The 22684-nt window shown below is 64.5% G+C and overlaps 2 protein-coding genes across 2 annotated transcripts in view; both read right to left on the bottom strand.

Moving 5' to 3' along the window:
* Positions 1-22684, bottom strand: part of LOC123351456 (guanylate-binding protein 1-like) — a 58776-nt gene that overhangs the window by 22165 nt on the left and 13927 nt on the right. The gene's annotated exons all lie outside the window — the stretch shown is intronic.
* Positions 2110-11797, bottom strand: LOC123351460 (guanylate-binding protein 1-like). The gene is made up of 11 exons (XM_044990818.1): positions 11704-11797; positions 10312-10515; positions 9906-10039; positions 7391-7500; positions 6783-6985; positions 6124-6366; positions 4703-4983; positions 4170-4382; positions 3633-3735; positions 3320-3513; positions 2110-2689 (listed from the first exon to the last, which is right to left on the bottom strand). The coding sequence occupies exons 2-11, from the start codon at positions 10496-10498 to the stop codon at positions 2474-2476; spliced, it is 1884 nt and encodes a 627-aa protein (XP_044846753.1). The 5' UTR covers positions 10499-10515; positions 11704-11797; the 3' UTR covers positions 2110-2473.

Here is a 22684-nt window from a genome sequence, read left to right as displayed (position 1 = left end):
GCTCGGGCTTGTCTCCTGGGGAAGGCCAGGAACGACATTTGTGGACTTCGTATCCCAACCTTTCATGCCTTGTGCACAGTTCTCCTTGCCCGGCAAGCCACAGCCACCATGCTTCCCAGTAAAACCAGCTGAACCCGCCCCACAACTGGATGTAAGGCCCCATGGGAGACCAACCCAACAAAGATTCCCACAATTTGTGTTTCAAATCTTTACTAACCCTCTTAAACACGTGTTTGATCTTATGGGTGGAGTAATGGACCTCGATTCCGCATGCTTCTTCCTTAGCAGCTGTGACAAAGCTCCTCCTCTATTTTGGTGGGTCCTGCGGTTATTGGCGGATTTGCTCGCCTCAGAGATTCACCATGTGGGTCAGGGAAGCGCCCAGAGACCTTCCCCTCTGGTAGAACCCACAGTCCAGGTCAATTCCGCCTGTGTTTGCTCAGGAGTTGGGAGGTTTGGGGGGAACCCGGGCCCATCCTCTACTCCGGGTTCCAGCCCAGGGCCCTGTGGACTGCAGACGTCTATAGTGCCTCTTGTAACAGCTACACGACAGCTACAACTCCCTGGGTGCTTCCCCATGGCCTCCTCCCGACACCTTCTGTATCCTCACCACAGGACCTTCCCCCTGGTGTCTGATAACGCCTGTACTCCTCAGTCCTCCAGCAACACAGCCACACCCACACCCTCACCTTCTCCCTCCCAGCTCCTCACACGCATAACACGAACTGAGGTGAGGTCCTTTTTAAACTCAGGTGCCCTGATTAGCCTGCCTGTCCTAATTGATTCTAGCAGGTTCTTCCTAATTGGCTCCAGGGTGTCCTAATTAGCCTGCCTGCCTTAATCGGTTCCAGCAAGTTCCTGCTTGTTCTGGAACTGCCCCTGTTCCCTTACCCAGGGAAGAGGGATCTGCTTAATGTGGGACTAACGTATCTGCCTGGTAACTCTCTGGCCCGACCGTGTCACATAGCGTGTCAATAATAGGGGGGCACAAGCAGCCGTTTTAAAACAGTCACATTCACTCCAATAGGTGGAGGCTTTATACGGGAGAACAAAGTGTCTGTTACCTGCCCCTGGTTCTGTTTGAACGTAGGCGCTGGATATTGGAAATCACGTCCTTCAGCTGTTACAATGTGGTAAAAACGCTTGTTTTCATCTCGCTGATGAGGTGTTTTGTGCAGACAATTAATGGTGAGCACCGGGCACCGGCTATTCAAACACACACACTGACTGCCCATTACACAGCCCTAGAGTCATGTGCAAAGGGGGTAACAGCATAACGGCATTTTCCCTCTGCTATTTCGAACCCACGTCCTGTGGCTGTAAGGCCCTTCCCAGTGTGACGCCTGGGTTCTCTCCCCGGCTCTGGGAGGGGAGTGGGGTCTAGTGGTTACAGCAGGGTGGCTGGGAGCCAGGACTCATGGGTTCTCTCCCCGGCTCTGGGAGGGGAGTGGGGTCTAGTGGTTAGAGCAGGGGGGGCTGGGAGCCAGGACTCCTGGGTTCTCTCTCCAGTTCTGGGAGGGGAGCGGGGCCTAGTGGTTACAGCAGGGTGGCTGGGAGCCAGGACTCCTGGGTTCTCTCCCCAGTTCTAGGAGGGGAGCGGGGCCTAGTGGTTAGAGCAGGGGAGCTGGGAGCCACGACTCCTGGGTTCTCTCTCTGGCTCTGGGAGGGGAGTGGGGTCTAGTGGTTAGAGCAAGGGGGGCTGGGAGCCAGGACTCCTGGGTTCTCTCTCTGGCTCTGGGAGGGGAGTGGGGTCTAGTGGTTAGAGCAGGGGGGGCTGGGAGCCAGGACTCCTGGGTTCTCTCCCCAGGTCTGGGAGGGGAGTGGGGTCTAGCAGGTTAGAGCAGCAGAGGCTGGGATCTGTAACCAACATTTTGAAGCTTTCTCCACAGACATGAGGGCTAGAAATGTCCTTTTTCTTTAAGGCTGAAACCATCCCAGAGCCACCTGACTCCAGGAGCTGGGGCTTTAAGGGAAAAGATAATTATCATGAGACTCATGAGAGTCGGCATCACTGCAAATCTCTCCGAGCTGGTGACCCCGGCTGAGCCTGCAGCCGCCCAGCTGGTGGGGATGATCCCGCAGGTGCAGGGGGAGCAGGTCAGAGCCCGTGTCTCTATCCTGATACAGGGGATGTTTAACCCTGTGTTTGCCATGCCGGGTTTCCAGACATGGAGGCAGCTGTTGGCAGTACAGGGGCCATGACACAGCACAGCAGTTCCGAGTGCACCCACAGGAAGGCCTCACTGCAAAGAATCCTGCTGCTCTCTGCTTAGGGGGCAGAGCTGAGCTGGTGGGTCTGGAATGAGGCCGTGTTTGAATCCAGTGGGGGGCCAGCCCTGGCCAGGAAGCAAGGAGGTTGGGAGTCTTTGCTGGGCATTCCTAAGCTGCTCGCTGGCAGAGCGTCCTGTGGCAGGGGGTTCCGCAGGTGAACGGGCGCTGGGGTGCAGAGGCGAGTGGGCGGCCGGGGACCCCATCAGAACAGGCGCCGGACGAAGTTGCTGACGGCCCCGGCGGCCTTGCCGATGAAGCCGGGTAACATGACGGTGGCCACGTCGGTCAGCACCCCCAGCGCCGTTTGGATCCACGACGGCTTCCGGATCTCCTCGTTCTGCTGCTGCAGGTGCCGGATCTGGCTCTCCAGGCGTCCGGCCTCCTCCCGGAACCCCTCCCTCAGCAGGGCCTCCTGCTCCTGGGGGGCAGCGAGAGCGTGAGGGGGATCCCCAGCCCGCCCCACAGGCAGGGAGAGGACACGGGAACAGCGTGGGGCTGGCCTGGGGGGATGGGGGGCCAGTGTGTGTGTGTGTGTCCCTGCCGCCCCCTGCTGGAAGGGATGAGCCCTGCAGTGTGTGTGCACGCGCCGCTCCCCACACTGCGCCCCCAGTAATCCCATCTCAGGGGGATCCGCCTCATGGGCCCATCTAGCCCGGTATCCCGCCCCTGCCTGCCATTTGCCAGCGGCTGCCCCACGGACGGGAGTCCCACCCCTGGGCGGGCAGAGGCCGGTGGCAGGGGCACCCTTGCCCAGGCTGTGCCCACCCAAAGGACCGTCCCTAGGCGGGTGCAGGGTCCGAACACACCTCCCACCCCAGCCCCACCCCACCTCTTCCTGCCCCCCATTCTGCCCTGCCCCCTCCTCTCCCAGTCACTGCCGGGAGCCGTCAAAATGGGGCAGAGCAGAGCTGCTACCAGCCCCTGCGCCACCCAGGCCCCACAGCCCCCTGAAGCGTGGAGCCTCCCCAAAGCACGGGGCCAGGGTCGACCGCGACGGATCTGCCCATCCATCCCCCGCAGCGCCAAGCACCCACGGCCCCCCTGGTACCTTCAGTTTCTGATCCAGCATCTTGCCCTGCTCCTCCAGCAGCTTCTTCCTCTCGTCCTCCAGCTTCGTCTCCAGCTGCCGCAGGTTCTCCTGGTAGCTCCGTTCCTGGTCCTCCAGCTTCTGCTGCAGCTCAGCCTCCTTCTGCTTCAGGACCTGCTGCTCCCGCTCGGCTGCCTCGGCCCGGGCTCGCTCGGCTGGCATGGGGAGAGAGAGCTGGGTCAGCACGGGGAGGGCCATGGTGACTCTGCCTGCCAGGCTGCAGCCCAGGCACCCTCTCCCCTGCCCCAGTGATGCAACGTCCCCCCAGTGGTACCTGCCATCTCCTTCTCCTTCTCCATCAGGGCCTCGTCCGTCTGCAGGATGGACTGGGCCACGGCCTCCTTGGCCTGGAGGAACTCCTGCAGCACCTCCTCGGCCTGGGGGTGGAGAGTGGGAGCCACCGGGTCAGGGGGGTTTGTCACGCGGGACCTTTCCCCTCCAGGGGGCGCCAGCCCCAGAGTCAGCATTCGGTTCCCACTCGACACCCTCGGCGCCGGCTCCGGAGGAGCTGGGGGCTGAACCCGGATGGTAACAGGACAAACGGCCTCATCACCCAGTCACTATCCGCCCCCCCCCAGCAGCCCCAGCAGTGCGGCCGAGGGTGGAGGGGCCGCGGGAACCAGGTCCCCCCGGCAGGCTGGCAGGCGGGAGGGCTGAGGGTGGCGTAGGCTCACTCTGTGATGCTGCCCCGCTCTGGGGAGGAGCCAGGAACTGCCCATTGGGGAAGCTGATGCCTGGTTCCCAGCAGGGCTTCCCGGGCTGCACGAGGGGGCACAAGGACCCACAGAGCCGGGCACCAGCCCTCTCCTACCTTTACTCCCTTCCCCGGCACCTGCCAGTATCTCTCCACCATGTGCTGCCGGTCGTCCAGGAAGCGCTGGTAGCCCCCGGGCACCGAATAGACCCCCTGGCCGATCCGGTCCTCCAGCTCGTCCGACAGCTCCAGCAGGGCGGCCGTGCAGCGGTCCGAGGACGCCAGCTCGTTCCGGTGGCAGAGCTTCTGCTTCTGCTCCTCCAAGCGGTGCTGCCAGGTTGGGTTCAGATAAGGCAGACGTGAGCTGGGGTCGGGGTGCAGACAAGGCGAGCGTGAGCCGGGGGGGGGGTTACAGACGGGGCAGGGAATGAGCCAGGAGAGGGCCCAAATGGGGCAGGGATGTGAGCCAACCCACATGCACCCGGGGCTGGAGATTGGGCCAGGTCCCCTTGGCCTGGGATCTTGGGTCTCCAGCTCAGCAGGGGCCAGGGCTGGGAGATACCCGGGGAAGGGGATCAGGCGAGCCGCCCCCCCCATCCCGCACGGGGGCAGCTGTCCCATAACCCCCAGGGCCACGCGAGGGGCCGTACCATGAGCTCCCCTTGGAAGCGGCGGTCGTCGTCCTTGAAGGCGCGCGCCATGAACGCCCGCAGCGCCTCCCGCTCGCACTGGGCGTGCAGCTCCAGCAGCTCCTGCACGCTCTCCGTGGGCAGCGCCGCCCGCCGCCCCAGCTGCTCCTCGTAGGCAGCCACGGCCTCCCCCACCGCCGCCGAGTTCTCGATCTGTGCCAGGGCCAGCACCGCGCTCTCCATGCAGGGCACCGCCCCGCTGCGGATGGCGTCCACGTAGGTCACTGCCAGATTCCCCAGCACTGCCGGGGGGCAGGGTCAGTGCCAGGGGGCCCAGCGCGGCCGGGGGGGGCAGGATCAGCGCCAGGGGGCCCAGCGCGGCCGGAGGGGCAGGGTCAGCGCCAGGGGGCCCAGCGCGGCCGGAGGGGGCAGGGTCAGTGCCAGGGGGCCCAGCGCGGCCGGAGGGGGCAGGGTCAGCGCCAGGGGGCCCAGCGTGGCCGGAGGGGCAGGGTCAGCGCCACGGTGGCCAAAGGGGAGCAGGAGTAGGGTCCTGACCCAGCCCCCCCCACACTGCCCACGACTCCACCTGCTCCCTGCACGACAGACACGGAGCCTAGAATGTGCCCCCTCCCCCGCCCCGGACGCAGGCTAATCCCCCCTCTGCATGAGCCGTTGGTGCCTCGTTTCTCATGGGATGTGCCCGGCTGCACCCCCAGGCGCGGGGCCCTGCAGAGAAATGGCTCAGGGCCCTACCGAATTCACAGCCCGTTATGGGCAATTTCCCAGCCACAGGATTTGAACATTGGTAAATTGCCCCTTTTCAGATGATTAAATCTGGAATTTCATTGTAACCGGGGGGGTCCTGACCCAAAACGGGCCAGTGCGGGGCTCAGGGCTGGACTCTGGAGGCAGCAGCCGCAGGGGGTTCCTGGAGGTGGATGTGGGTCTGATCTCCCCCTCCCCTCCCCCCCCCCCGCCAGCAGCTGTGCAGATGGACAAGTCCTGTCCCCCTGCCCAGCCGGAGCTCGGGGCCCCTTTGCTGGGTGCTCCTGGGAACCAGGGAACAGCAGATTTCACGGGGAAGGGCTGATTTCACCGTCCGGGACACATTTTTCACGGTTGGGCAATTGGTAGGGCCCTACCATTGCCCCCTTGGGACGCAGGCGTCCCTCCCCGGGGAGACACTCCCACCCTGCTCCCCATCTCCCCTGGGACCCACTGACCAGATCTGCTTCGTTGGGCTGCCCCAACCTGGCCCGTTTCTGCGGCTTTGTTCCACCCCTCGACAATTTTCCAGCGGCCCTTCTAACCGCGCACCCCAGAGCTGGGCGCAGGCTCCAGCACTGGCCACAGGGGACCCCTCCCAGCTCGGTTCACCGCCCAGCACCCCACGAGCCCCGTTTGCCCCAGTGCCCCCCGGCCCAAGGGCTCCCGACACTCACTGGCCCCGGTCACCACGTGGCCGCCTGGGATGGTCTTGGGCTCCGACGTCTCCCAGACGTGGTGGCAGAACCGGGCCACCTGCTCCCGGAACTCGGGCTCCAGCTCGGCCTCCCGCAGCTCCTCCAGCCGGGGCAGGTCCCTCCTGCCGGCCGGCTGGACGAAGACGAAGCATTTCCGGGCCGGGAAGAACTGGCGGATGCACTCGCGGGGCAGGTTGTAGAGCTGGGCTCGCTGGCTGCTGCCTGGGGAGGAGACGGGAGCTGGGCAGCAGCCCTGTGCCGACATGCGGCTGCTTCTGGGGGGCAGCACGGCGGCTGTTGGACAGATTCCCCTGGGGGAAGAGACCCCGATATCCACAGGGGATTGAGGGGAGCCAGGGAACCGTCCAAGCTGGAACGTGTCCGGGACAGCAAACACCCCAACTCCCAGGGACCAGTAACCCCCGCGAGGTGTCAACGGCTGGGCTCTGTGTCTCGAGCAAAAGTCACCCCCTCTGCAAGCACAGCGCCCCCTAGTGCCCCCCTGGGGCCAGCCCTGACAGCCAGGGGAGAGCCCCCCACCCCCACCCCCACAGCGCCCCCTAGCGCCACCCTGGGGCCAGCCCTGACAGCCAGCCCTGCCCCTTAGAGCGGCACTGGGGCTGGCACCGTTCCCCTACCTGGCTTTAGTTTCAGGGCATTCTCCAGGTACTCGTCCTCGGTGATCTCCCGCCCGTCCAGCTCCAGCTGCAGCGTGAAATCCCGCACGGCCCACACGAAGGCCGGGAAGAACCGCACGAACTCGGCCGAATCCTCCACCTCCTGCCGGCCGCCCATGCCTGCCGCCTTCACCTTGATGCGCTCCGTCAGCTCCGTCACGTAGCTGGGGGCCGGCTAAGGAACCGGAGATACGGTGCCCCCTGCAAGGGGGGTCCTGATCCCTCAGAGCCCCCCCACCCACCTGCGACGGGGGCTCAGAATGGATCAGGGGAAGGGAAGGATATTCCATTATAACCCTCAGAAGCAGGGATCGAACCCACCACCTCCAGAGTTCAGAGCAGCCCCTGGAGCTGAAGCAGTGAGTCCGCCAACTGGTGGCAGTAGTGGGTTGTTACCCACCATGCGGAGCAGCCATTAGAGGGGGCTGTGGTACATACCCTGCACTGAGGGTCACAATTTCACTGGGGGTGAAGCATTTGGAGGGAACCATGGGGCCCTTCCCTGGGGACATGGGGCCCCCCAAACCCCCAGACCCGGTCCCCCAGACCCAGCCCCCAGGCAAGGATACTGCAGCTGGTCCATGGCCTGCTGGTTGATGGTGCCCAGGCTGTTACAGACCAGGGTGCTGCTGAGCAGCACGGCCAGCGCGAAGATCCACGTGTCGTTCTTCCCGTCGCCCTGGAACGACACCCACTGTCACCGTCCTGAGTGTGTCCCAGCCGCAGAGCTCACAGCCCGTCACAGAGCACGGCGGGATCGCCAGCCCCATGGCACAGATGGGGAAACTGAGGCACGGGGGCGGGTGGCCAGGGGATCAGCCCCCAGCTCTCTGGAGTCCCAGCCCAGGCCACAGTGAATTCCTGTTCTCGGAGCTCGGCGAGTGTGACGTTATCTGACTATAATAAAACCTCTCATTGACGTCTGGCCCACAGCCGGAGCGGGTTAAGCATCCCGCAGGCCAGAGCAACCTGGAGAGGCAGGTGAGGCCAGTGTGCAAATGACCACGAGGCCCATTCAATGCCAGCGAGGATGGAACTTCCAAGGGCAAACGTGGATTGTTAGAAACTGGAGGTAATTACGAGCTCGATGCGTTTCCTGCTCTCTGTTAGCTGCTAACCGTGTAACCACAGTTCCTGGCCATCCCCAGCACTCCTGGGGAAGGGCGGATTGAGGAGAACCCTGAAGCAGCAGCTTTGTTTAAGTCTCTTTAAAGTCCGTGGTAAACGGTCTATGAGCTGCTTACTGGGCAAATGCCCTCGAGTTAACGACCAGGATATCGGGAAAACAAGGAGCTAGATCAAAAGTCTGTTCTTCACCCAGGTCAAGAGGCTGCTGGAGACGTACAAAGAGCCTTGGGACCTGACCCTGTTTGTCGCAGAGCTGCTGAAGGTTTCACGCGGGGGAAGCCTGAGCCACAAGGACTGAGATCCCAGGCACCGGCTGGAGTCCCCATGAGGACGGACACTGGACTGTAACCTCTGGACTGTTTCTAAAAGGACTTTTGGCAACTGCAGGCTCCTCTCTGCCGTGTCTGAACCTCAGGAACTGAACTCCCGTCGGTCTGGACATGGCTCTTTGAACCAACACTCGCTCCCTTTTCATTCTAATACGTTTTAGTTTAGTTCACAAGGATGATTTTGGGGTAAGATCTAAGTTGTATATTGACCTGGGCGCGTGGCTGGTCCTTTCGGATCAGAAGAAACTTTTCTTCTATTTGACGCAATAAGAGTGTCAGAAATCATCCTGTTCTGACGTGGGGACCGGGATGGGGGCCTGAGGCTGGGCACTCCAAGGGAACTGCGTTGTTAGGACTTTTGAGCAACCAGGGCGGTAACACAGAAGCTGTTTCGGTAACTCTAAATACTGGAATATCCACCAGCGTTGGGGTTTGTCTGCCCCGGTCTGTTTGCCGTTCACCCTGATTGAGTGACCTCAGCTGGCTCCCACAGGCACCATCGTCACCGAGAGTGAAATCCCCAGCTCCCGGAGGCACGGGAGGGGGCGGGAGCTCTCATTGCTCCCCTCTTACTGAAGTAAGTTTCCAACCCACGTGGCTGCATTAAAGCTTTGGGAAGGCGACACCTCCCTGCCCCACGGGTTCAGCTGCAGCAGCCCCCACTGCAGGGCGCGGCGTTTGCAGCTGCTCTCGTACATTTTTCGGGTCCCAACTTTACTTTGCCTTTTGCTGGCTGGCGTTACCGGCCCTTCCGTCTTATCAGCCGTGTCTGAGCCCCCTCCAGAGTGAATGTATTTACCGTCACACTCCCTCTGGCAGGCGGGTGGGGAAACCGAGTCCAAGGTCAAACCGGGGGTCTGGGAAGCAGGGATTCGAACCCAGCTCTCCGGAATGCCAGCCCTGCCCTCCATCCCTACAGCGAGTCGGGAAATTGTCACAGGAGAACGTTGAATTGTTGATACCAAAATCACTAGCGAAACAGGGTCACTTAAGGGAAATTTCCCAACTTGAAAAATTAGTGGGAAAAAAGTTTCAGAATTGTAGAAATGGCCCGACTGGCCGTTTGTCTAAACAGAAACTTTCCATTTGTCAAGGTAAAATGACGTCTCGTTGCCAATGTTTGGGTAAATTTGTACCAAGTTAAGAAAGAGGAAAAATGTGGACAATCAAAATGAAACATCTGAAAATTATTCAAGTTTTCGGTGTGACCTGGACCCAGGACATGTTTCCGATTTTCAAGCCCTGACATTTACTCCCCAGTTTGACTTTTCATCATGATGCGGGACAAGGAACATTTTCAATATTTCAACAGTTCTCCCCAGGCACAAGTGTTTCCAGCCACGCCCCTGGGCCTCCCATCCCAGCCCCGCCACCGCATCCCCAGCCCTCCCGGCGTTGGCACTGCCCCCCTCAGAGGGTGTCACCCCACATCAGAGAGCCCCTCCTTCCCCTACATGGGGCTCGCTGAGTCTGTCCCTTAGCAGCGGGAGCTCCTTAAATACCCCATCCCCTTTCCCAGCATGCCTTGCCCTGAACTACAACTCCCAGCATCCCCTGGGAACTGCAAGGGGCGTTCCATCCTGCAACGCTAATTGGCTGATTCTCACACACTGCCCCCCCCACTCACCTTCTCCACGTCGCCCAGCCCCTCGGTGTCCAGCAGCACCAGGGTGTGGCCGGCCCGGCGGGGGTGGGGGTGGGGCAGGCACCACATCCAGATGCCCTTGGTGTGCGACTGGATGGTGGAGCCCAGCGAGAACCCTGGGGAGAGAGGGGCGGAGCTGGGACAGACGCAGAGCGAGGGGACCCAGGAGTCCTGCCCCCCGACCACTAGGCCCCACTCTCCTGCCAGCACCAGGGAGCGAACCCAGGAGTCCTGCCCCCCCCGACCACTAGACCCCACTCCCCTGCCAGCACCAGGGAGAGAACCCAGGAGTCCTGCCCCCTCCGACCACTAGACTCCACTCCCCTCCCAGCGCCAGGGAGAGAACCCAGGAGTCCTGGCACCCGGGGGCCAGGCTCACGTCTCTCACCTGTTCTCTTGCCAGCCAGTCGGTTCATGAGGTAGGACTTGCCAGTGCGGTACAGCCCGGCCACGGCCACCACCACCACGGGCTGGGAGATCTCCGCCAGCACCTGCAGCGCCTCCTGCTGCACCCGCAGCTCCCCCGCCGGGCTGTTCTCGATCAGGCAGATGGGGGCCGGCATGGGGATCTCCATCGCGCTGGGGGTGCAGCCTGCTGGACATGGAGCGGGGAGGGTCAGCGGGGTGGGGTGAGACATGGGGAGCGAATGAGACAGAGCCGGGCCCCCCCAAACTGCGGGAGACCCTTCCCCCTCCCCGTGCAGCGTACGGAACCCAGCGTCGCCCGCTGCAGCTCACCCCGGGGCAGACAAGCCCTGGCGCTCCTGGGCAGCGCTGCAGACCCCCAGCCGGTGCCCCCTGGGCTCTGGCAGCGATTTGAAGGGCCGAAGGCTCCTGGGCACTGCAGCAGCAGGCGGGAGCCCCAGGCCCTTTAAAATCGCCGGGCCCAGGGGCAGCTGCCCCTTTTCCTCACCCCCGTTGGGTTGGGTTTGCGTCCTGGCCGCATCGACCCACTTCCACCTCCGCTCGTTAGTCCCTGGATGCAGGACCCGGCGCTTCGCCCGGTGAAATCTCGTCTGTTTCTGTGACTCCAGTTCACAGGGTCGCCCAGGTCACCGGGTGGGATATTCTGGTCCTCCCCCGCCCTGCCAATGCCTCCCCCCGGGGCCAGCCACAAACCGCCCCGTGGGCCAAGGGCCGTAATGAACCCGGTAAATCCGGCTGGTCCCAAGAGGGAGCCGTGAGGGCTCCGCTAGCGACTCTCCAGCCTGGCAGTTCCCCGGTCGGGGTGACCCGCTGTCGTCCCCCCTTCAACCACTTCCTTGTTCCCCTTCCCGGTCTCCTAGTAACCCCCGTCTCCTCCCAGGTGAGGGACAGTCTGGGGGGGCCTGGGCCAAATGCCTCCTGGCCCCGGGGAGACTCGAGCCACCGCGTGTCCTGTGGGTTCCCTCCCGGACAGACACTGGGACTGCTCCGCCCCCTGCAGCCCACGCGTGAACCGGCCCCACTCCGCGTGAACCGGCCCCTGGCTCCGCGTAACGCCCGGCGCCACCGGCGCGCCCAGACCCGGCCCAGGGGCGCAGCCGGGAGCAGCTCCCGGCCCCTCGCTCCGGCTCCCCGAGGCTGGGGGGGGAGCCCCCTATTCCTCCCCCCGCCAAACTCCACCCAGGCCAGCCCGGCTCGACTGGGACCAGCCCCCCGTGGGCAGCTCCCGCGCCCCGGCGAGGCCCCGGGCGCCCGCTGCACACGGCTGCCCCGCCCGGCCCGGCTGCCCCTGCCCTGACCCCCTGGATCCGAGCCCCCGGGGGCCGCCCAGGGGAGCAGCCGGGACGGGACCCACCTGCCCGGGCTGCGGGGTCCGCTCGGGGTCCGCGGTCTCCCTCCCGCGGCGCTGGGCTGCTCTGAGCCGAGCCAGGAAACGGAGCGAGTCCGATGGAAACCGAAAGCAGCGGGTGGGGCCGGTTTCACCGCTTCGGATTCAGGGACCCGGGATCCAGCCCGACCCCCTGGTGGCGGCGCCCCTCGCCCACCCCGGGACCAGCCCCACAGCCCGGCTACAGCCTCCAGGTGCCCCCCCGCCCCGCACTGCGTGGGGGCGAACCCCCCCTCTCTGCCAATCTGACCCGGGGAAACCCCCCGCTCTGGGTCCCCTCCCTCCCAGAGCCGGGAGAGAACCCAGGAGTCCTGGCTCCCAGCCCCCCTGCTCTAACCCACCAGCCCCCACTCCCCTCCCAGAGCCGGGGAGAGAACCCAGGAGTCCTGGCTCCCAGCCCACCTCCACAACCCTCACAGTAAGGGCTGGCCCCAATGCAGTCCTCAGGGGCGCCGGGCATCAGGGAGCGGGGCAGAGGGTCAGTAGGGGGGGCCGGGCGGCAGGGGGGGGGCGGTAGGGGGCGCCAAGCGGCAGGGAGCGGGCTGGGGGGTCAGTAGGGGGCGGTGGGGGGCAGGGAGCGGGGCGGGGGTCAGTAGGGGGCGCCGGGCGGAGGGAGTGGGTTGGGGGGAGGGAAACTGAGGCACACGGGGGTGAGGCAGTGCCTGTAGCTGAGCTTGGACACAGCATCCAAGCCCAGCACACTCTGCCCTCTAAGCAAGGGGGCAGCAGGAGGCTTTGCAGCAAGGCCGCCTGCTAGATGCACTCGGGACCACTGTGCTGTGTGTCATGGCCCCTGTACTACCAGCATCTGCCTCTGCGTCTGGAGAGCCGGTGTGGCACACCCGGGGTTACACCCCCCAGGATGGAGACGCAGGCCCCAGGGGCTCCGGTCGTCCCCACCAGCTGGGTGGCTGCAGGGTCAGCCGGGGTCACCGACTTGGAGAGACTCAAACCACCCCCCCCCCCGGGTTTCCCGGAATCAGCCTCCTGCTAGGAAAGGCTCCGGCTGCTTTCGGTTTCCACCTGCCTCTGACGCGCTCAGGGGATTTTGAGCTGCCACACGCGGCTCGTTGGCCTGGTGTGTGAGTTGGCGTCAGGGACAGTCTCTGAAAACATCCGTCCCACGTGCAGCCGCAGCCGCAGCCTGACCAGCGAACCGGCCGGGAGGGGCCGGCAGGCATGGGGGCGATAATCGGACACACTCACATGCTGCTGGCCGGGGGCCGCCCGGGCCGCCCCTGAGCTCTGCCGGCAGCTGTGGGCGCCCAGCTCCAAAAGAGCCGTGAGAACCGGAGGAGGGGCCGAGAGGGGCCATAACACTATTTGGAGGTGGGAGCCGGCTCCCCCCGGGGAGAGCTTGAAAAGACGGGGGCTGGGCAGCTTGGCAAAGAGACACCTGGGGGGGTGGGGTGACTGAGGTCTCTACAATTGTCACAGACTCACAGATCGGGCCCACGCGTGGCCCCGTGCGGTCCGTGGGGGGTGCCCCTTCCACTACAACAGCCCCTCTCGGGGGGGGCCACTGTCTCCCGGGGTCAGGCCCCTCCACCTCCCGGAGCCGCTCCTCTCTGAGCCTCAGCATGTCTGTCTCTGCCGTGGGCCCCCCAGGGAGTCCCCTCGCTCTGGGCCCCTGGGGCCTCCTCACCCCCGAAGGGGATGATCCCCCCGCACCCAGTTCTCTAGCCCGGAGCGACTCTCCCCCAGCGTAACACAGGAGGTTTATTGAGGGTTGAACCCAGCACAGGAAACTCTCCAGCCTCAGGCCTGGCATCCCTCAGCCCAGCACATCCCAGTCCCCCTGCAGCCAGGGGGGCTCTGCCTGCTCCCCGCTCCAGCCCCGAGCCCCCTGCTTCCCAGCTGGGCCTCCCATACCCCCGGCCCCAAGCCCCCTCTGTCCATTGGCTTCTCTCCAGGGAAACAGGGTCGTAAACAGGCAGGCCTGGGTCTCCTCTGCTCTCAGCCTCCTCTGGCTGGAGCCGGCTGGTCAGGTCACCGGGGTCCTCTCCCCGCAGCCCATTGTCCCCCACTGGCCAGAACCGGCTGTGACTCCTGACCTGGGTCTCCGGGTCCCCAGGTCACCAGTCGCTGGGGTCTCCATCCTCCAGGCCGGGCCGGGGTCCCGAGTCCCTCCCCAGTCCTGTGCACCAACCAACTCCCTCTCCCCTCCCCTCGTTAAACCAGTAACACCCGGGACACTGAGTCCCCCTCCCTCCGCATGCAGCCCCCTGGGAAACACAGAAAACCCAAGAAACCCCCCCACTTCGTGACAACAATCATGACTGGTGCAGAGAAATGTGTCTTCACATGTCACGCGAACTGGGGCCACCCGCTGACATTAATGAGCAGCAGGTTTCAACCCAACAGCAGGAAGTATTTCTTCACCCAAGGCACCGTTAACCTGTGGAACTCCCTGCCAGGGGCTGTTGTGGAAGCCAGCAGGAGAGCAGGGTTCAGCAAGAACTAGCTGAGTTCCTGGAGGATCGGGCTCTCAGTGGCTATTAGCCGGGATGGGCAGGGACGCTGGGTGTCCCTAGGAATGGGTGGCAGGGGATGATGGGTGACTGGCTGATGGCCTGTTCTGTTCACTCCCTCTAAAGCAGCTGGCACCGCCACGCTCAGCAGCCCGGATCTGGGGCTAGAGGGGCCGTCGGGCTGACCCAGTCTGGCTGTTCTTACGTTCTGGCAGCTGGCGGCGCTGGGCCCAGTGAGGCAGTGGGGGGCGCTGTGCCGCAGGGGCGGGGGGCTCAGCTGGGAATGTCCCGCTGCACGGTGTGGGGCGGGGGGCTCAGAGGGGGGTGCAGTGCCATAAGGGTGGGGGGCTTGGCTGGGAACGTCCAGCGGCAGGGGGTGGGCCAGGGGACACAGTAGGGGGCGCTGTGCCGCAGGGAGCGGGGCGGGGGGCTCGGAGGGGGGCGCGGTGCCGCAGGGAGCGGGGCGGGGGGCTCGGAGGGGGGCGCGGTGCCGCGGGGAGCGGGGCGGGGGGCTCGGAGGGGGGCGCGGTGCCGCGGGGAGCGGGGCGGGGGGCTCGGAGGGGGGGCGCGGTGCCGCGGGGAGCGGGGCGGGGGGCTCGGAGGGGGGGCGCGGTGCCGCGGGGAGCGGGGCGGGGGGCTCGGAGGGGGGCGCGGTGCCGCGGGGAGCGGGGCGGGGGGCTCGGAGGGGGGGCGCGGTGCCGCGGGGAGCGGGGCGGGGGGCTCGGAGGGGGCGCGGTGCCGCGGGGAGCGAGGCGGGGGGCTCGGAGGGGGGCGCGGTGCCGCGGGGAGCGGGGCGGGGGGCTCGGAGGGGGGCGCGGTGCCGCGGGGAGCGGGGCGGGGGGCTCGGAGGGGGGCGCGGTGCCGCGGGGAGCGGGGGGGGGGGCTCGGAGGGGGGCGCGGTGCCGCAGGGAGCAGTAGGTCCAGTCCAGAAATAAACATCCCGCTGCCGGGGATTTCCCGGCCCTACCGGGCGGGGTGGTGAGCCAGCGTCGAGCTGCCGCAAAGGCGCCATGGGGCGGAGTTACCCCAGCACAGGGTCTGGGCCTGGGGCCGGGCGACCCCCTGGCACGGCCTTTGCCAGCAGCGGACCAGGCGGGCGCCTGTGGTTCGGGCACCGAGCAGCCCGGGCGGATTTCCCAGGGTGCCGGCTGGGGGGAGCCTCGGGGGCTTCCCAGACCGGCCTGTGTGTCCCGGCCTGGGAGGTTTTAACGCTGAGCGACACGGGCTGGGATACTGGGACACCCCCTCCCCCGCTCCACACCCTGAGAGCAATTCCTGGCCTGTGCCCCCAGCCTCCGACCAGAGCGGGGACCTAATCCCCTGTGGGAGACACGGAGCAGGGCTCCTGGGCTCTCCCCGGCTCAGTGGGTTGAAGCGGGGGCGGGGTCTGGGAGCCAGGACGCCTGGGTTCTCTCCCTGGCTCTGGGAGGGGAGTGGGGGCTGGTGGTTAGAGCAGGGGGGGCTGGGAGCCAGGACTCCTGGGTTCTCTCCCTGGCTCTGGGAGGGAAGGAGGGTCTGGTGGTTAGAGCAGGGGGGGGCTGGGAGCCAGGACGCCTGGGTTCTCTCCCTGGCTCTGGGAGGGAAGGAGGGTCTGGTGGTTAGAGCAGGGGGGGGCTGGGAGCCAGGACGCCTGGGTTCTCTCCCTGGCTCTGGGAGGGGAGTGGGGGCTGGTGGTTAGAGCAGGGGGGGCTGGGAGCCAGGACTCCTGGGTTCTCTCCTTGGCTCTGGGAGGGAAGGAGGGTCTGGTGGTTAGAGCAGGGGGGGGCTGGGAGCCAGGACGCCTGGGTTCTCTCCCTGGCTCTGGGAGGGAAGGAGGGTCTGGTGGTTAGAGCAGGGGGGGGCTGGGAGTTAGTGGACCCCAAAGGTATTAAACTCCCTTCAGTCGGGTGTGTCTGGCTCCGTCGGGTTTCCCAGGAGATTGTCGGGGGAAGGACACCCGGGGCGGGCGCTGCCCCGAGGGGCTAACCGGGGTGTATGGAGCACGGCGAAGGACGAGCCGCTGGGGTGAATCCCCGTGCGGGTTCGGGAGGGAGGGTCAGACTCAGTCTGCAGGGCCTGGAGCAATCCCGGGCTCGGCTGCGCTCGGGGGAGCCCCCACCTCTGCCCCTCAGTCTGTGCCCGTCCGAGCACGGGGACCTGCCGCGGCCCTGCTCCCAGCTCCGTGGGGCTCACTGCGGCAGGGGGCCCCCCAGCGAGTCCTCGGGGGGCGTCCAAGCCACCACAGCCGGCACCGCGGCCGCCAGCAGCGTTTTCACCCAGAGCCGGCAGCGCTTCCCCTCAGCTCAGCTCAGCTCCCCCCAGGTCCTGCCGGCTCTGGGCAGGGCGAGGGGCAGACTGCGCGCAGGGCGCCCCAGCCCCGGAGCCGAGCCAGGGGAACCCGCCCGCCGCGCTCCAAAGTGACTCGCTTCACTTTCTCCCCTGCCCGTGGAGCGGCTTCAGTCAAAGTGACAGCGGCTCCGGGAGCAGCTCAAGCCAGAGCAGGGGCCTGATTCTCCTGCTGGCCAGAAACGTTCGGTCGCCCCCCAGAGTCCCAGGAAACGTTACCCCCATTGCTGCGCTCCTACATTGGCGGGGGGCTTGTGTCCAGCCGGCCCCCCCTGCTCTGATGGCTGGGGGGGGCCCTTGCGGCTACGCTCGTTGCACACCCTGGTTCGCTTGGGTTTTTAGGGCTTCTGGGACTGACTCTCCGGTTGTGGCTCCATCCAGGGCTCCCTATCACCCCCCGTCGCATCACCGCCCGCCAGGCCCATCGGTGGATCTGGGGCGTGCAGGGAATCCGTCCCTCACCGTCAGATCATTGGGACTGTGATGGAATAGGGACTGTCTGTGTGCTTGGTAGGCAGAGACAGGTCTGCAGCTGTAACATGAGCCTGGCCTGGGGGAGGGGAGGTCTCACCTCTGGCTGGGGCTAGACAAAGGGGAGTGGGGAGTGGAGTCAGTCTTCGTTTTGGGAGCTGGGTGGTGGGGTTTCAGGGGATCCTAGGCTGGGATCCAAGCACCCTGAACCCCCCAGAAAGACCAGATTGAGGGGTCCTGGCTCTGAACCCAAGCTGGGCTGTATCCTGTGTTCCTGTTGTTCAATAAACCTTCTGTTTTACTGGCTGGCTGAGAGTCACTGTGAGACCGGGAAGAGGGGTGCAGGGCCGGACTCCCCCACACTCCGTGACAACTGGTGGCAGCGGTGGGATCGACTGCACCCCGCGGACGGCGCTTCCTGCAGTAAGTGACTGGGGAGCAGTAAAACGAAGGGGTGATTCACCCCTGGGCGAGTGTGACCAGAGAGAAGGACTTTGCAGTAACAGGGTCCCCCGGGGGATCACAGCGAGCGATCCCAGGGGCGGAGGAGGCTGCTGCTCGACCCTGGCAGAGAGGTGGTGACCTGAAGGACTGGCACACTAGGGGTCCCCCTGGAACCTGTGGGGAGCGGCGAGCACCCCGGCCTGCGAGTGGCCAGCAGGAAGATGTATACCACGCAACGCAAGTGGGAGCTGGTGGAGCTGTGCAAGCAGAGGGGGCTGCACTATGGGAAGCTCACCAAGGCCCAGCTGATTGCCCGGCTGGAGGAGAGAGACCGCGTCAATGAACCGGACCCGGTCTCTGGGGGAAGCAGCCCGGCAGATGCAGCGCAGACACCAGTGTCTGTCCCCGCTGGGAGTGGTCAGCCGGCCGCTGAGGGCTCCCCGAGACCTCCCATCCCTAGGCGTAGGGGGAGGGGGAGGAGGAGCCCAGCTACGGAGGGCACCGTGACCCCCCCGACCAGCCGGGAATCATCCCGGCAACGCTCGGCCTCCGTGGAACTCAGGCGGCTGGACTTGGAGAGAGAGATCAAACTGAAGGAGATGGAGATGGAGGACTGGCAGAAGCAGCGTGAATTCGAGGAAAGGGAGAAGGAGAAGCAACGCGAATTCGAGGACAGGGAGAAGGAGAAGCAACATAAACATGAGCTGGAAATGGCCCAGCTGAAAAGCAGGGAGGCCCCGGCCGCGGCGAGTGAGGGGGGGGCCAAGCCTACAAAGAGCTTCGATAAGAACTTCCTGGCCCGGCGTAAGGAGGGGGAGGACATAGACACCTTCCTGACGGCCTTTGAGAATGCCTGTGAGCTGCACCAGGTTGACCCTGCAGACAGGATCCGATGCCTCACCCCCTTACTGGACTCCACCGCCGTGGAGGTGTACAGCCGAATGAAAAGCACGGAGGCGGGGGACTACAACCTGTTCAAAGAGGCCCTGCTCCGCGAGTTTGGGCTGACCCCGGAGATGTACCGGAAGAGGTTCCGGAGTCAGCGTAAGATCCGGGAGGGCACATACCTGCAACTGGTCAACCGGGCGCAGGGGTACACCCGCAAGTGGACAGCCGGGGCCCAAACTAGAGAGGACCTGCTTGACCTGTTCGTACTGGAGCACCTGTATGAGCAGTGCCCACCCGACCTGAAGCGGTGGTTGATGGACCAGAAGCCGGAGAACCCGCAACATGCAGGCCGGCTGGCTGACCAATATGTGGACAGTCGGGCAGGGGATGGCAGGGAGGAGTCTCGAGGGAGCAGGCCTGCCTCAACGCAGAGAGAGAGTCACCACGGGACCTCCCAGCGGAGCCCTATGGAGAACCCCCACAAAAGGGGAACGTCCAGCGTCAGATCCACCCGACCCCCTCGAGGGGACCCACGAGACATGGGCTGCTTTCACTGTGGCCAACAAGGCCACATACGGGCCCAGTGCCCCAAGCTCAGAGACAGACCGAGCAGACCCAACCCGCCGAGGGTTGACTGGGTACAGACCCAATCGGAGGAGGGGCAACATGCCCAAGAGAGGGGGGCTGGCAGCGTCCCACCTGGGAAGGAGGGAGGAGGGCCCCAGGTCAGCGCCCCTGGGGGGCTGGATGCTCCAGACACAAGGTTCTGCTACAGGGTGGCCATGGGGCTGCCCCTCCGGAAACAGTGCCTGGTTCCCCTGGAGGTGGATGGGAAGAAGGTCACTGGGTACTGGGACACAGGCGCAGAGGTGACACTGGCCCGGCCCGAGGTGGTGGGCCTAAATCGGATGGTGTCTGATACCTACCTGTCCCTGATGGGCGTGAGCGGGACCCCATTCAAGGTGGCCGTGGCGAGGGTGCACCTGAAGTGGGGGGTCAAGGAGGGCCCCAAGGATGTGGGGGTGCACCCCCATTTGCCCACAGAGGTGCTAATGGGGGGGGACCTCGAGACCTGGCCCGGCAATACCCGGGGTACCCTGATTGTGACCCGTAGTCAGAGTCGGCGCAGGGCTCTGCACCCTGACAACGGGGAAAGTACTCTGCCCGAGTGCCTGGTGGGGAGGGAACGCCCAGAGACACGACCCAGAGAGGCTGCGGCCTCAGACCCAGCTGGTGAGAGAGAGCAGGGCCCCATCCCTGTCCCAGCTGCTGAATTCCAGGCCGAGGTGCAGAAGGATCCCTCCTTGCAGAAGCCCAGGGACCGGGCTGACCTCAATGCAGCGCAGACCATGAGGAGAGGTTGCAAGGAGAGGTTCCTGTGGGAGAAGGGGTTCCTGTACCGAGAATGGGCTCCCCCCGGGGAGGTGGAGTCATGGGGGATTAGGAGGCAGCTGGTGGTTCCCCAGAAGTTTTGCCACAAGCTCCTGTACCTGGCCCATGACATCCCCCTCGCAGGACACCAGGGAATCCGGCGCACCAGGCAGAGGCTGCTACAGAACTTTTACTGGCCTGGGGTCTTTACCCATGTCCGGCAGTACTGCCAATCCTGTGACCCCTGCCAGCGGGTGGGGAAGGCCCGGGACAAGGAGAAAGCAGCTCTGAGGCCTTTGCCCATCATAGAAGAGCCTTTCCAGAAGGTGGCCATGGACATGGTGGGGCCTCTCAGCAAGGCGACCCGGTCAGGAAAGAAATACATCTTGGTGGTGGTAGATTTCGCCACTCGATACCCCGAGGCGGTGGCCTTGTCCTCTACCGAAGCAGACACCGTGGCTGCTGACCAGTTTCAGCCGGGTGGGGTTCCCCCAGGAAGTCTTAACGGACCAGGGGTCCAACTTCATGTCGGAGCTGCTCCAGTCCCTGTGGGAGAAATGTGGGGTCCGACCCAGCTGGGCCTCAGCGTACCACCCCCAGACCAACGGGATGGTGGAGAGGTTCAACGGGACGCTAAAGATGATGCTAAAAACATTCATGCACCAGCACCCACAGGACTGGGACAAGTACTTACCTCACCTGCTGTTTGCGTACAGGGAGGTACCCCAGGAGTCTACTGGGTTTTCGCCTTTCGAACTGTTATATGGAAGGCGGGTAAGGGGGCCCCTGGACCTGCTGAGAGACGAATGGGAGGGGAAGGCCGCTCCCGATGGCGAGTCGGTGGTGGAGTATGTCCTGACCTTCCGGGAAAGACTTACCGAGCTCATGGGCCTGGCCAGGGAGAATCTGGCCCGAGCCCAGAGGAAGCAGAAGGTCTGGTACGACCGCACGGCGCGGGCCCACGCCTTCGCCACCGGGGACCAAGTGATGGTTCTCATCCCCGTGAGGAAAAACAAACTCCAGGCTGCCTGGGAAGGGCCCTTCAAGGTTGTCAAGCAACTAAATGAGGTAAACTATGTGGTGGAGCTGTCGAATCGGGCTCATCACTGCCGGGTGTACCATGTGAATATGATGAAGCCATATCATGACCGGGGGAATATGGTGTTGGCCGTGTGTGGCCACTGGGAGGAGCCGGGGGATGACCCTCTAGTGGATCTATTCCCAGGGACAAAGGCTGGTTCCCCCCTGGAGGCGATTCCCCTCTCGGATCAGCTGACCCCAACCCAGCAGGCTGAGATCAGAGGGGTGCTGCAACTGTACCGACAGTTGTTTTCCAACCAGCCTGGGCGCACTAATTTGACCGTCCACCGCGTAGAGACTGGGGCACACACCCCGATACGCTGCTCCCCTTTTCGGGTTACCGGGAAGACTGCCCAGGACCTGGAAAGGGAGGTCAGGGACATGCTGGCTTTAGGGGTGATCCAGCCGTCCGCCAGCCCCTGGGCCTCCCCAGTGGTGCTGGTCCCCAAGAAGGACGGGTCGATCCGGTTCTGCGTGGACTATCGAAAGCTCAATGCCATCACCGTATCTGATGCCTACCCCATGCCAAGGCCTGACGAGCTCCTAGACAAGCTAGGAGGCGCTTGGTACCTCACCACCATGGATCTTACAAAGGGCTACTGGCAAGTGCCGCTCGACGCAGATGCCAGGCTGAAATCGGCCTTCATCACTCCCCTGGGGCTCTATGAGTTTCTGACCCTGCCCTTTGGCCTCAAGGGAGCGCCGGCCACCTTCTGTAATGGAGTAGGAAGCACAGACTGTCCGTGTGGAGGAGGGGAGAGCCAGAGCTTTAGGTGAGATGCAGGAATTCACAGTGTGGGCCTGGGGGAGGGGAGATGACACCTCTGGCCGGGGCAGAGACAAAGGAAAGAGTCTGGGAGGGGCCGGGGAAAATTGGCAGACTGGTGTTGGCTGGAGAAGAGAGGGGAGGCAGGGAGACCGAGCTCTGATCCCCAAGGGGGCCTGGGAGGCCCCCCAAGATGGACCTATCCGGGGAGATCCGGTTATCTATGCCTGCAAGACCTATGTTGGACTGTATTCCTGTCTCCTAAATAAACCTTTTGCTTTGCTGGCTGGCTGAGAGTCCTGATGAATCTGCAGGGAGTCCGGGGGTGCAGGACCTGACTCCCCCACACTCCGTGACAACTGGTGGTAGCGGTGGGATCGGCGGCACCCCGGGGACGGCGCTTCCTGCAGTAAGTGACTGGGGAGCAGTAAAACGACAGGGCGATTCGGGCGAGTGTGGCCAGAGAGCAGGACTTTGCAGTAACAGGGTCCCCCGGGGGATCACAGCGAGCGATTCCAGGGGCGGAGGAGTCTGCAGCTCGACCCTGGCAAAGAGGTGGTGACCTCAAGGACTGGCACACTAGGGGTCCCCCTGGAACCCGTGGGGAGCGGCGAACACCCCGGCCTGCGAGTGGCCAGCAGGAAGATGTATTCCCAGAAGCGCAAGTATGAGCTGGTGGAGCTGTGCAAGCAGGGGGGGCTGCGCCATGGGAAGCTCACCAAGGCCCAGCTGATTGCCCGGCTGGAGGAGAGAGACCGCAGGGATGAACCGGTCCCTATCTCTGAGGGAAGCAGCCCGGCGGATGCAGCGCAGGCACCAGTATCTGTCCCCGCTGGGAGTGGTCAGCCGGCCGCTGAGGGCATCCCGAGACCCCCCACCCCTAGGCCTAGGGGGAGGGGGAGGAGGAGCCCAGCTACGGAGGGCACCGTGACCCCCCCGGCCAGCAGGGGGTCGTCCCGGCGACGCTCGGCCTCCGTGGAACTCAGGCGGCTGGACTTGGAGAGAGAGATCAAACTGATGGAGATGGAGGACCGGCAGAGGCAGCGTGAATTCGAGGCAAAGGAGAAGGAACGCGAATTCGAGGCAAGGGAGAAGGAACGTGAATACGATGACAGGGAGAAGCAGCGCAGTT

The sequence above is a fragment of the Mauremys mutica genome, chromosome 17, assembly GCF_020497125.1.
Source record: "Mauremys mutica isolate MM-2020 ecotype Southern chromosome 17, ASM2049712v1, whole genome shotgun sequence".
NCBI lineage: Eukaryota > Metazoa > Chordata > Testudines > Geoemydidae > Mauremys > Mauremys mutica.
This window is presented reverse-complemented; position numbering and strand designations above follow the sequence as displayed.